Below are 13,968 nucleotides of genomic sequence, written 5' to 3' on the forward strand. Positions count from 1 at the left end.
ACGATAAAACAGTGACATAAAATCCAACATCCTCAAAGTCCCTGGGTGTTCTGTCTTGTCTGCCTCTGATTCTCTCACCCCTACTACCCACAGATTAATGATCTCAGAACAGCTGAGCTTCATTTCCTTGCTCAGGGCAGGCTTAGCTTGAATTTAGCCTTTGAATCTACTGTTTTGTGCATCCGGAATGATTTCCCCCTGTATCTTCATGTTTATCTTCCCTGTAATTTATATCTCAAATATTAGACTATCAAGATAGGTCTTCCCTCTGACCACTGATTTTGAAACTCCTTAAATTCAATCTGCTTTAAAACTCATTTTCTTTAATTTTTCTTCCATAACACATGTTGCAAGCATAAATATTTGCATTTTTATTTCTTTGCATTTTTACCCAACTCTAACATAATACCAAAAACACTAATTGTGCTATTAATCAATGATCCTCAGCATTAGAGCCCATAATGGAAACTCAATAGGTCTTTGAAGAATGATGGAAAAAAATGATTTATTTAATGTTTTCCTAATATTGAAAATTAAAATTCTTAAGTGAAACTGGTAAAATTCATATTAAATGGTTTAATCTTCTGAAAGGTTCTGATCTTTTTCAAATACAGTGAATGTGTTTTCCCATTTCAAATTCATTGCCCGTTACTTACTCATTTTTTAGTATTTATCACTTTTCAGTTGCCATATGGTAAAAATAAAATAAAATATAATATGAAAATGCACTTTCACATCATAATGTAGAAAACAAATTTCAACAGCAATATGTAATTTTTGCTATTTATAAGATAAGAAGTTTGTCTTATCAGTGTATAATTACAGATTTTGTTTTACATTTTTCCATTTGTTATCCTGTAAGCCTACAGCAAAGTCCTTAGTATGTCATACAGTTTGATGAGGAATTTTTCTTGGTTACATAACAGAGATGCAGCAAATTTGAGAAGTCTTGGATTTTCAACAGTTTATTACATATTGGCATTATTAGAATTTGCTATAAACCATTGGATCAAACCGAAATTTAATTTTAATCTCTTTTTACTTGTTCTATTACTTATACATTATAGCAGAATACATTTTGATTTATTGTACACAATGGAGCACAACTTTTCATTTCTTTGGTTATACACGATGTAGGCTAGTACCACCTGTGCAGACATACATGTACCTAGAGTAATGATGTTCATCTCATTCCACCATTGTTTCTGTCCCCATGCATTCCCTTTCCCTCCCTTCATTTTGCCCAATCAATTTTCCTCCATTCTCCCTACACAGTGCCCCCACCTTCTCATCCCTCCACCATCGTGGATCAGCATCCATTTATCAGAACATTTGGCCTTTGGTTTTGGGGAACTGGCTTACTCAACTTATCATAATATTCTTCAACTCCATCCTTTTATCTGCAAATGCCATAATTTTATTCTCTTTTAGTGCTGAGTCCTATTACATTGTGTATATGTACCACAGTTTCTTTATCCATAAATCTGTTGAAGAACATCTAGCTTGGTTCCACAGTCAAACTACTATGAATTGAGCTGCTGTGAGCCTTGATGTGGCTGTGTCACTATAATATGCAGATTTTACATCCTTTGGGTATAAATCAAGGAGAGGAATAGCTGGGTCAAATGGTGGTTCCATTCCAAGTTTTCTAAGGAATTTCCAGACTACTTTCCAGATTGGTTACACCAATTTGCAGTGCCACCAGCAATGTGTGAGTGTACCTTTTATTCTCTACATCCTCATCAACACTTATAATTACTTATTTTCTTGATAATTGCTATTCTGACCCAAGTGAGATGAAATCTTGGAGTAATTTTGATTTGAATTTCTTTAATTACCAAAGAAGTTGAACATATTTTTCATATATTTGTTGATTGATTATATATATTCTTCTGAGAAGTGTCTGTTCATTTCCTTACCCTATTTATTGATTAGGTTACAATTTTAAATTTTATTGTAAGTATCCTTGAAATTTTACATCATTTAGCTGTAGCCTAAGATGCAGTGGTAAAATGGTTCAGATTCCTTTCCTTGGAGGTTAACATAGTGATGAACTTTCTATCCTCCACACAGTGGGAGTCCTCTGTTAGGACTGTTTATTAATGAAACTGCTTTGCACAGCCTGGTTTGAAACAAAAATCTAATGCAAATTTAAAGACAAAATAAAATGGTTTTTATATTGTGTTATGAATAAAGAGAAGAGGAAATGCCCACCCATGGAAAGAGGTGGGGATTGGAATTAGACAAAAAAGGATTAGACAAAAAGGGAAAGGTTCTGTGCTTGAAGTTTAAGTAAAATTTTCCGAAGCTAGAATTTTGAGGTGCAATTCAGAGGAAGCAGAAAAATACTTGCAATGGTAAGTGAGCATCTGGCATACATTCAAAATACAATTATTCTGCATATAGATTAGAGGGTTTTGTGAATGAGAAGGTTGTTGCAAAATGTTCTGTTTGTCTTATTTACAAGTTCAAGTGTAGTTTCTGAAAATTGACAAAAGAATTCTAACTGGAAACATAGTTTGCATAATGTGTTTTATGGGATGCAACAGGATAATAGAAATTTGAGAACCATTCAAACTTGGGAATTGTTAAGCAGAAATCTTGACTGTGTTACTATGCCTAAAATGGCATAGTATCAGGGTTAAAATGTTGTCAAGTAGATGTAACAGATTTACAGTGCTATATATCTGTTGATAAATTGGTAAGGGTATGATCATAATGGTAGAAGGTAAAGGATGAAAATATGAACAAAAATGAATCACTAGATTTTTTAAGTTAATATTTTGGTATCAAGACACTATGAGAGCTTTTACTCTGTTTAAAACATTTTGTAAATATCTAATTAAAATGCTAAACTACAGAAAAATAAAAAATACCAATTGTTGAAAATACTTTTGAAGACATGAAAAATTTGTAAAAATTACTCTGACAAATGCAAATTACATATATGTAGTATACATAAACTTTCCAAATAATATACATGAAAAAACGGAGCACACAGGAACATTCCATTTGGTGCCATATTTTTTCTAGTTTTTTCCCACTGGTTATTATGAAAATTAGTAGTAATTCTATATTATTAATGTGGATACATTGATCAATAGTGTTAAATATCATCCTACATTTTCACATTTCTTCAGGACATTGTTATTTTGAGTCACATGTTTAATAGCAGGAGTATATGAGACATTAAATCAATACTCAACACTATACAAATATGTGTGCATGTGTCTAACAATAGAAAAGTATAACTTGAGACAGAAATATTATGACAATATGAATGACCTCTTATTTCCACATATATTTTTATTATTATTCAATATATTAGGAATGTTCAGACATGTACTTTGTACCATATACTTTAGTCCCTCCCTATATGCAGTTTTGCTTCCCATAATTTGGAAAAATCTGGGAAGAGTTTACAAATTGTAAAAAGCATGCTGTTCAGAATACCATGAAGAAATCATGCACCTTCTCTCTCCTGCTTGGGATGTAAAGCATCTTTCTGTCAGATACATTCAAGATGTAGTTGTTAGTGTATTATCCCATCCATTACTTTGAGAGATGTCTCCATTATTGGCTCTAAGGTCTCTTGGCATCGTACTGTACTGCAGTGATAATATTCAAATAACATTTTACTTAACATTGGACTCCCAAATGAAGAGTAGTAATGCTAACAATTCGACACCAAAGAGAAACCACAGGTGTTTCCTCTAAAGGGAAAAGCTGAAAATACATAATAAGGAAAGAAAAATCATAAACTGAAGCTGCTAAAGGCTATACAAATATTCTATCAGTGAAATTATAAAGAAGAAAAAATTAATTTGTGCTAGTTGGTTTTTATCACAGTGTGTACTAAGTGTTTAGTTAAGATGGAAAAGGCATTAAATTTGTGATTTGGTACAATCTATGGTTTCAGGCATCCACTGGAGATCATGAAATGGACCCTCTGCAGTTATGAGGAAGGCATACTATATAATGAGTAATATACTACTCATAATAACACATAGTATATGCTCTTGCAAATTAAACTTCTGATGTGCTCTTTGATTGATATTTCAATGTTTCTTTAATATCCTCTACATAAGAAAGAACTTACTGAAAGCAGAATTTTATAGATGGAATGTGTCTTTATTATGCAGCAGTTATGTACCTTTAATTGTGACAGGTTTTTAAGGGAAAGGCAGATTATAAAACTAAACCAAATTCAGACACACTTTAAAAAAATTCTTCTGTAAATGTGTGTTCACAATTATATTTTATAAATTCAAGATTGCTATTTTAACACAATTCTTTAAATAAAAACCATGAATTAAATTGTCTATATCCCATTTATTTCCTCACTCAACACATGTTTACTTTGGGATACAACATGAAAGTTAAATTCCCACATAATGCAGGCAATGGAAATTACATCAGAAACAGGGTGAGTAAACTGAGAAAAAAAGATGAAATGAATGACAAATGTGATTGAAAGAACCTATATAAATAATTAAAATTCTGGTCAGCATTAGAAAGAATGATGCTATGACAAGTTAGAGGACCAAGCAGTTACATTGAATTAAATATTCAGAAATGAAACATTTGGAATTTTATCATTCACACAAACTAAAAATGGCTGACACTATTTAATAGATGTTACCAAATGTGACATAAAAGACCTGTAATACAACAGATTGCTTAAATTCTTCTTGCTTCTCACAGCACAGTGGGGTCACATGAAGTAGCCAGGCAATGTCATATGCATAGAACATACAGGTTATGACTGAGAAACCTTGAGTCTTGCAATCATAGCATTTTAAGTGTCTGGTAGCACAACTTCCCCACCTCTGTCCAGGAAGAAAAAAATTTTCTTTATAATCTAGTCTGGAAACAAATCTACTCTTGGTCTATAAGGGAAGTTCTAGCTCTATGTTCCAAAACTGCATCATTGAAAACATGATATGTAACAGTCTCTCTCTCTCTCTCTCTCTCTCTCTCTCTCTCTCTCTCTCTCTCTCTCTCTCTCTCTCAATAAACACAGAGACCTTAAGAGAACTGTCATACCAAACAGAGAAATCTTTGCTTAAAAGCAATGTTTATTGTAGATTTGTGGGAGGGATAGGTTTAATAAAGTGAAGTTTGAAGATTAAGGCTCCTGTTAGTCTGAATTTTGTTACTAGAACTAAACTGCATGAAAATATCAACTTAGATGAGGAAAAAAATGTATATTTTGGTCACTGGATTCAGAGGATTCAGTCTATAGCTGTCTATTTAAGGCAGAAACATCCTGGTAGACAGGCTTCACAGAGGAAAGCCTCTCAGCTCACGGTAGCCAGGAAGCCATAACCTTTACAGCTAAACACAGCAGAATGAGCCATGTTAGGCATTAAAGCCTGTCCATGTGAAAAAAAGTGATTTCACCCAGTCTCCTTGGAACTTAAACCATCACTTCCAGTGAAAAAAACATGTAAAAGTTAATATTTCTGATTTATTTGTACAATTATTTAGGATTTTATCATGTTTCAGAGGGTAAAACCCCTTAGATGATTTTAAATATACTTACATATTATACATATATTTATATGTCTACTTAAAACAAATGCAACTTACTAAATCCAATATAATCATAACTTTAAATTATGAGAATATCCTGAAATGGTAAAATTGAAATTTCAAATATAGACTTGGAACATGGAAATAACACTTGAAACAAATTAGTTAAGTTTCTTCACAATTCCATGTGGTTTATGAGTATTTTATACTGGCTGTATTCAAAAGCTATTAAGTCAATTGTCAGGTAGAGGAAAAATTTTAATTTTTAAGCACACAGATTTCTCTTAAGATGGAAAAGTAAACCCCATTTGTTTATCAAGAATATAGTTAGAATAGAGAGTTAAAGAAAGAAATTAAAGTAAAAATTGGAAGTCAGTATCATTGGAAATTAGAACAGAACTAGAGTTAAAAAGAGAGAATGATACAATTACAATTAATCATTGGATCCCTAAATGATGGAAATCTATACTGTAGTATTAGATGCACATCTAAGTATGTGCCTTGTTAGTAATGGGAGTTTTGCCTGCAACTCTCAATTCAAAGGGTAGCTTTACACGCTTAGATGACAAATAGGTAGACTAACATTTTGAATGTGAGCATACTGTTTTCCATTAAACTTGAGGAAAAAGATGATAAACTTATATTTAGTACCTGTAATTTTACCTTATATAAATACTTTGAAATTCAAACATAAATTTTACATATACTGTATAATTTAGAGTAACGTGGTATTTTATATGATTTAACATGGAAAAGTTAAAGGTCCACTATTTTCAAAATGAGCCATCATTTCAAAGCAGCCATTATTTTATCATCTGATGGGTTCATTTGCAGAGTTGAGAAGCTTTTCTCTGGGTTGAGCATCATGCGCCCATTGACAGGTCCTTCTCCATACAAGACACCCTCAAGCATCTCGTCGGGAAGGTAATTCCCAAAGTAAGGACTTTCTAGCATAGCTGATCTTGTTTGAGATTTCTATGTAAACTAGGCTCTATACAAGTCAAGATGTCTAGTGATTACATATAATACTTAACTTTAGAAGTTGATGACAATTTTCTGTTTTTTAAAATGTGAGATGATATCTCATGTCACCTCGCACTTACGAAGAATAGAGTGATTTACTCATGAAATACAGTTGATATACTATGTTTTACAAAGATAAATTTTAGAACAGAAGATCAAAGCAAACAGTTTTTAAAAAAATAGAAAATATTTTCTAGACTTTTTTGGAGTCTCAGGTTTGTAAATTTGGAAACAATCAATGAAAAACCAGAGTTAAAAGTCTCAGAAACAAGCAATAACGTTTGGGATAAATGTGAGAAATATTTGTATTGAGAATAGTGTTTCCTCAGTTTTTTTGAAGGAAGACCTGTACTGAGAGCTATTAATGGCTAATGATTTAAGCTTGGGTGACCTATGTAACTCTGCATAAATAAGAAAACTCATTTGGAAATTATATGCTATTATTAAATCTTAAATTAAAAGAATTATGTTGATTAGTATGCTAAAAATCATTCAATAAACTTCTTTATCCACAGATGAGAAACATGAAACTTAGAGAGTAAAGTGCCAATGAAATTGTGAGAGTTTCCTCATAATGGATATTACAGTTTGACTCTACTGTTACTAACTTCAGTTCTAAAAAGTCAGTGTTTCTGTAATATATGTTTATAAACGTATATTACATATATAAATTAAAATACATTTTTACATTTTTGGAATGACACACAAGACAAACACTGTGGAGAAAATACTTATTCTACTGATTTGCAATACATTACAAAAGCCACTTTCTTCACCTTCTTCTCATGAATTATGCTTTGTTAAATAACTAAGTATAAAGGGTGAACATGTTAATTTCATTTGAAAATCTCACCAATGGTGTGAAAGTATTAAGATAACAACACCTTCTATATATTTATCACCTTAGCTTCTAAGAAGAATGACTAAAAAAATCTCTTATTTTTTGAAATTCATAACTTCAAAATTAAGAATATTTTGGAAACTAAAGAAATCCATCTAAAATCATACAAATATTTTAAATAGATAAAAAATTGAAAACAATAATTCTGGCTAAAAGTAAATATATGAGAACATTGAGATTTGGATAAATTTGATGATTCATGAAAGTTCACATTGTAAGCAAATTATATTTAAAAACAAACAAATTCTGTATTTTTAAAATATTTTTAATTGTAGACAGACACTATATTTATTTTGTTTATTTAGTCTTTTTTTTTACTGTGGTGCTGGGGCTCAAACCCAGTGCCTCATGCATGCTAGGCAAGTACTCTACCACTGAACCACAACCCCAGCCCCAAATTCTGTGTTTTTAAACTCTCTTTTCAGTTCTTGTAACATGTTGGATCTAGACTGCTCTTTTAAGTTAGGAGAAATTTTTTAGATCGTTTTAAATTAAATCAGCATGAACAGTCCCTTTGCTTTCCTAAAATATTTAAAAATTGAATGTTTTATTTATCAGTTGGTTGAAATAAAATTCTAATTCTAATCCTATACAATTCTTGTACTATGGTGAAGTAGCATTGTTATTAACCCTAATTTATGGAAAAAAATGCTGACAGAGAAGAATACCCTGCTGTGTGGTCTCAAGTGATAGATATATTTATTCATTTCCAACACTGCATAAACACCTTTTTAAAATTCTATATAAGAATCATGCTATGATTTATTATATAGATTTTAAAATCAATTATATTTTCATGTGAATTACTTTGTAATTTTTTCACATCAGCATTACAGTTTGTACTGATTTACAGACAATATTATGCAATGAGATAACAATGAATTAAATATCTTCACTAGATTAAAGAGCCATATTGTTGAATCGATATTTTTCTAAACACATATTTGAACACAGATACATAACTATTTCAGCAAATTTTATTCAATTTTTTTTGTTTTTAGTAAGCTAATAATTTCAGAATCAACTTTGCATCTCACAAAACTTATTTGTCTCCAACAAATGTTTTTCAAGCTTTACTTTATTGCCCAATTGTACCAAAATCCAAGTACAAGAATTTTAATATTTTTTTATCTGAAAAAGCAACAAATTTTTACTTTTGATGTTTTGTCCCCTATTATCCCTTTAATCCTTTCTTTACATACATGGGAACAATACGTATATTAGACATCAAATCTAGGGTGATGTCATCCCCAAGCTTGGAAGTCTATCTGCCCTGCATGCCAAGTCCATACCCTAACATATTGTAAGCATGACCTGTCAGAGTCCAGGCAAGCTATACCTCAGCCAATTGCAGTTCACACTAATATTCCATTCTGACAATCTGTGCCCCAAGCCTGGAATAATTTTTAGCAGAATACCTTCTCTTTTCTCATTATCTTCTTCCTCCTCTCCCCCTACCCTCCTTCTTCTTCATTTACTTCTTAAGTACTTTAATAACTATTTGTTTGCTGTGATGGTATTGAGAGAATTTGGGAAAAAAATTTGAAGTCATTTATCATGTATAGTCTGTAATTAATATGTAGGATGTGCAGGTCTGTATACATCTAACAAAAACAAAAACTTTATACGTATACACACGTACATGCAGACATACGTACTTTATACATACATACAAGCAATACACACACACATATACACATACATATATATGCCATTGAGAATTAACATTATAGGTAGAAAAGTGTGTAAAAATGCAAACAGGAGCTTAGGTTTGTGTATATATATATATATATATATATATATATATATATATATATATATATTTCTGGAAGGACTTGCATATTTTCTCTGCCTATCACCATCATTCTGAAAAAATAGCATAATTTTTTTTTCATTCAGATAAATAGTTAAAATTACATGTTTTGTAATGTACATAATTTCCCCTCCTTTCACTAGGTAGAAAATGCTTACCTGTGTTCTCCTACTGTGAAGACTTGGAATCCTCAGACCACTACAGCTTTGATTCTCCAAGTGCTTCAGGATGTAAATGTGGTCTGATCTTTCCCTGATGGGCAGTTAAATCATGGACTCGCTGAACAATTTACTTTGGACTGTCCTTCCAAAAGATGCTTTTGCTTCTCTCTTGAATGCTCATTAAGCATTTGTAGCTGACAAAGAAGAAAAGGAAAACCGTGAACTGGCAAGTTATCTTACAATGAAAATTACGAGCACATCTTGCATCTGTCCAGTCCTAGTGTGTCTCTGTTTTGTGCAGAGGTGTTATGGAACTGCTCACCACAGCTCCATCAAGGTGACCAGAAATCAAACCAAACACATTGAAGGTGAAACAGAAGTCCACCATCGTCCCAAAAGGGGATGGGTGTGGAATCAGTTCTTTGTTTTAGAAGAACATATGGGACCAGATCCACAATATGTTGGAAAAGTAAGTTTTTTTTAAAAAAAATTGTTTCCTATAGTTTGTTTTTTTTTCCTCTCCTGAGAAATTGTGTGGTGAGATGAGAATCGAGTTGGATATGATTTGAAACATGAAGTGATTTTTTTTTTAATAGAAAGATATACTTTGTATTGGAGAGCTTGAGGTATTTGTAAAAAATGAACACTTTCAATGATATTGCATCTCTTTTAAATCTTTTCCAGAATATTGAAATGTGCATCCTTTACCAGAACATTAGTGACTTTTTTCTTTTCTTAAGTAGGAAGGCTTAGTCAAAAACACAATTAAATTATTTTATAATATTGCAAAAGTACATTAGAATATGCAATGTCGCTTATTGAAGCATTTATGTTTATTGGTAACTTTTTATCTCTTGCTAGTGCACATGAGGCTAAAAAGTTACTATGAACATAATATCTAATATGTTTCTGGTGATTGTTACAGAAATATATTCTTAATCAGCCTTTCGAAGACATGGATATTTTTCTAATTCCCAAAAATTGTTGATAGATTTAAATACAGAGTAAATATGCACTAGTAATATGGGGTTTGAGAAAATCCCAAAATATTATGGGACAGAATAACCAGTAATATCAGAATAAGTTATCTTTCTTTAAAAAGTATAGATAAGAAAATTCAGTGGCTTATCCTTATCTTCAGAAAACTGTCTACTCAGTAGCATGGGAGAACTTAGGTATATGTCATTTAGGTTCTAGAATAGAGTAGGAGGTTGAAAAGCTTAATTCTGATTAATTACTGATCTCTGGAAGCAGCACACAGATTTATTCTGTTACCTATGGGAGAAAGCAAGCACAGCAGTGGAATCACCCTGACCACAGTGGCTCAGTGGCTTCTGTTACCCTGATTGACTGTTTCTTCTCATTTTAGCACTATTACTGAGGGGAAAAAAAACAAAACTATTCCATTCAAACCATGGTACTTTCCTTATGTGTAGACAGTTCAGGATCACAAACCATGTCTTCTACCCCTGGTCCAACAAGACTGTATCGCAGCTGCATTTTCCATACAACACAGGAGCCATGGTGTCAGAAACATAAGAAAATATCTGAAACAAGTCTATCATTTCCTCATATGCATAATAAAATGAGACAAATGACTCATGTCACTCACTGTATGCTAGTTTCCTCTACAAAGTGTTGTATAAAAGACATGAAAGCAAAGGCACTAATATTAATACAAAATATATTGAATTATTAGAAAATCATTTTTGTTTTGAAATGCAAAATACATTTCTATAATCATTTCAGTTCTTGAAAAGAAGAAAATAATTGGGAACCGACAGAATTTTTTCTTTTGGTGAGAAATAAGAGAAAGACATTTTATTATCAATTTATTATGCTTATTTCTTTTCATTTTAATTTCACTAAATAACAAATAAAATTTTCTGGAAATGGGAGAGAAAAGAGCAGATAAATTTTATTTTCTTTTGGCATGCTTAGTTTTGGTAGAAGATAAAAAATTAATCAGAAGATGGATTCTAAACAAATGTTCTGAGATTGGGGGATGATGAATATATGAATGAGTGCACCTCACAGATCTGTATGTGGTAGAGGCTCGTGATCTATTGCACTCAGTGCAGGACCTGTGAAATTGTTATCCATTTAACTTTTTTGTAGTATCAATGGACAGATGTATGTGCATGAAGGGCCACATTAAGGATGGCCCAACTTATATGAAATTTAAATAATCAGCGCTAGTATACAGCCACAACCATTCATTTATGTATTATGAGGGCTGCTTTCATTTCACAATAGCAGACTTCAGTAAAGATGAAACACTGTGGGACCCACAAATTTGAAGATTTTTAGCCTTGGCCATTTATAGAAATGTTCTTGAGCTCCTGGGTAAAATGTTTGCCACATAGTGTACTGGGTGTGAATGCCTTTGGGTGCAAGTACTGAGATTTTTATTTTTATGCACTGACCTTTACCAATATGTCAAATGTAGTAATTCACAGAAAAGCATACCATGAGTTACAGGCTTTGTAACCATGTTAATGATTATGATAATTATTTGAAATTATTGGAACAAAAATCTTTCTGGTCAGTGGGTTTTTTTTTTTTTTGAGTTAAAAGTGATTTAATGAGGGCAGAACAGAGAAGATTCACTTGACCCCCTCCCAACATCCCTCTTCAGATTAACCCTGAGACCCTGGAAGACCTACTCATCCAATGAGACTTGCAGTCACCTTCAGAGGCTCAGGAACCTTCCATAGTTGAATGTGAGGGATATCTTTTGAGGGGGTTCAAAGAGGGAAGGATGATGACTCATGTTAATCGTAAGGTCAACAGAAAAATGGGACTCCTGAGCAAAATGGAAAAGGGACATCCAGTGGTTGCCTCTTCAAGGGTGTGGCTGTGACCATGTTACTTCTGCTTTGTCTTCTGCTGAGCTGGTGTTGGAGTGACTGTTGAGGGGCAGGACTCTGGCACCTTGGGTTGGCAGGGCTCAGGCACCTTGGGTTGGCAGGGCTCTGGCACCTTGGATTGGCAAGGCTCAGGCACCTTGGGTTGGCAGGGCTCAGGCACCTTGGGTTGGCAAGGCTCAGGCACCTTGGGCTGGCAGGGCTCTGGCACCTTGGGCTGGCAAGGCTCAGGCATCTTGTGTTGGCTGGGCTCTGGCACCTTGGGTTGGCAGGGCTCAGGCACTTTGGTGTGATGGGGCTCCTTGGTTTGGGGAACACATGGTTCCTGGGGTGGAGGCTGGCAAGGCTGCTTCATCTGGTGCTGCTGCAGCTGAGGGGGTAGGATGCAGGGCTGCTTCTGCTGCTCGGAACTCATGCTTGCACTGCCCATTCATTCGTTATTCAGCCAGTCGTCCACAATGGCCAGGTCCACGTCAGGCACCAGGTGAAGAAGCTTGTGGACCAATGGCTATTGGGACACAGTGGTAGACTGACACGGACTCAAGTAAGTCCACAGGAGGTGACCCGGCCAGCAGATGCTCCACCAACAGTAGGTGTGTGTTTGGGGAGAGGAGGGGCGGGATGAAGAAGAGGAGCCATCTACATGCCAGGGTATTAAGGCCCAGCCTTACTGAAGCATGGTCAGTGGTTTTATTGACAAGAGTTTTCAGAGGTCTTCACTATTTTTATTGGTGTACCTTCCTGTGTAGTTTACTTAGAAAGTGCTTACTAGTCGACTTTGTTGTTCTTATTTTGTTGCTATTACATGCAAAAGTAGAACAAATAACCCTCTATGCACATTATTTAGCATACATATAGGTAGAACTATAAGAGAGATTTAAAAAGTAGGATTCTATTCACATATAAATAATCATAATCTTGGAAAAATCACTAGATCCCTTTTAGAGGTGTTGAAGTATTTTATACTTTTATCAATGGTGTATTAAAATGAGTGATTTTCTTCAGGTATGCTTTCAGAGATAGTTGTAAAACTTGGAGTTTTGCACATATGATAGGTGAAAAATAATATCTGTGCACTTTTAATTTGCATTTCTCTTATATTTATCAAATGCAGTCACTATAAGAGAAATGCAAATTTATTTAGGAGAGTTTTTTAAAATTTTATTCCTTAATTTGATATTATTTTCTTTCTGTCTTTAACATTGTAGAGATATATTGGTATATTCATAGAAATATATTAGTTTTTTAAAGTAAGGTATTAATAATTTTTCATATTTGTTTACTTTTTTGAATTGATTATGCTATTTTCTTTAGTAGGAATTTAATATTTTAATAGACAACAAATTCTTATCACTTTTTGGTTTAACCTGCATTTTGTTTGATAAGTAATTTCTGAAGTTTGAGTGAGCTGGACTTCAGAATAAGAGACGTTCAGAATAAAACATTCTTTGGTCTTTAATGTCTTTAGTTTATCACTCATATTAGAAAGATAACTTATCAAATAAAAATAACTATTAAAAGTAGAAATCTTATGGTAAAGATATTAAGCTACAATTTAAGATACACTATTTGGTGATTAAAATATGAATTTAGGGCTATATTATATGTAGAGATCATATTTACCAGCAAAATATATACAAGATGTGTAGTTTATAATTACAGAATGTG

The 13,968-nt window shown here is 33.1% G+C and overlaps 1 protein-coding gene across 2 annotated transcripts; it reads right to left on the minus strand.

The window, feature by feature from the left end:
• Positions 1-12,295: 12,295 nt before the first annotated feature.
• On the minus strand, positions 12,296-12,715 carry LOC124081163 (cornifin-A-like). Of its 2 annotated transcripts, XM_046427336.1 has the most exons (2): positions 12,560-12,715; positions 12,302-12,415 (listed from the first exon to the last, which is right to left on the minus strand). In XM_046427336.1, exons 1-2 carry the CDS (start codon positions 12,713-12,715, stop codon positions 12,302-12,304), a joined length of 270 nt encoding a protein of 89 aa, XP_046283292.1. The 2 variants fall into 2 exon arrangements, with proteins under 2 accessions (XP_046283291.1, XP_046283292.1); XM_046427335.2 differs by having other exon boundaries at positions 12,296-12,715.
• Between the last annotated feature and the right edge of the window lie 1,253 nt (positions 12,716-13,968).

Source organism: Marmota monax, unplaced genomic scaffold (assembly GCF_021218885.2).
Source record: "Marmota monax isolate L192 unplaced genomic scaffold, Marmota_monax_Labrador192_F-V1.1 WCK01_AAM20220418_F8-fsc01361, whole genome shotgun sequence".
NCBI lineage: Eukaryota > Metazoa > Chordata > Mammalia > Rodentia > Sciuridae > Marmota > Marmota monax.

What these genes read in the sequence shown, in the direction of transcription:
- LOC124081163 (XM_046427335.2), bottom strand. Translation starts at nt 12,715, where the DNA reads ATGAGTTCCGAGCAGCAGAAGCAGCCCTGCATCCTACCCCCTCAGCTG.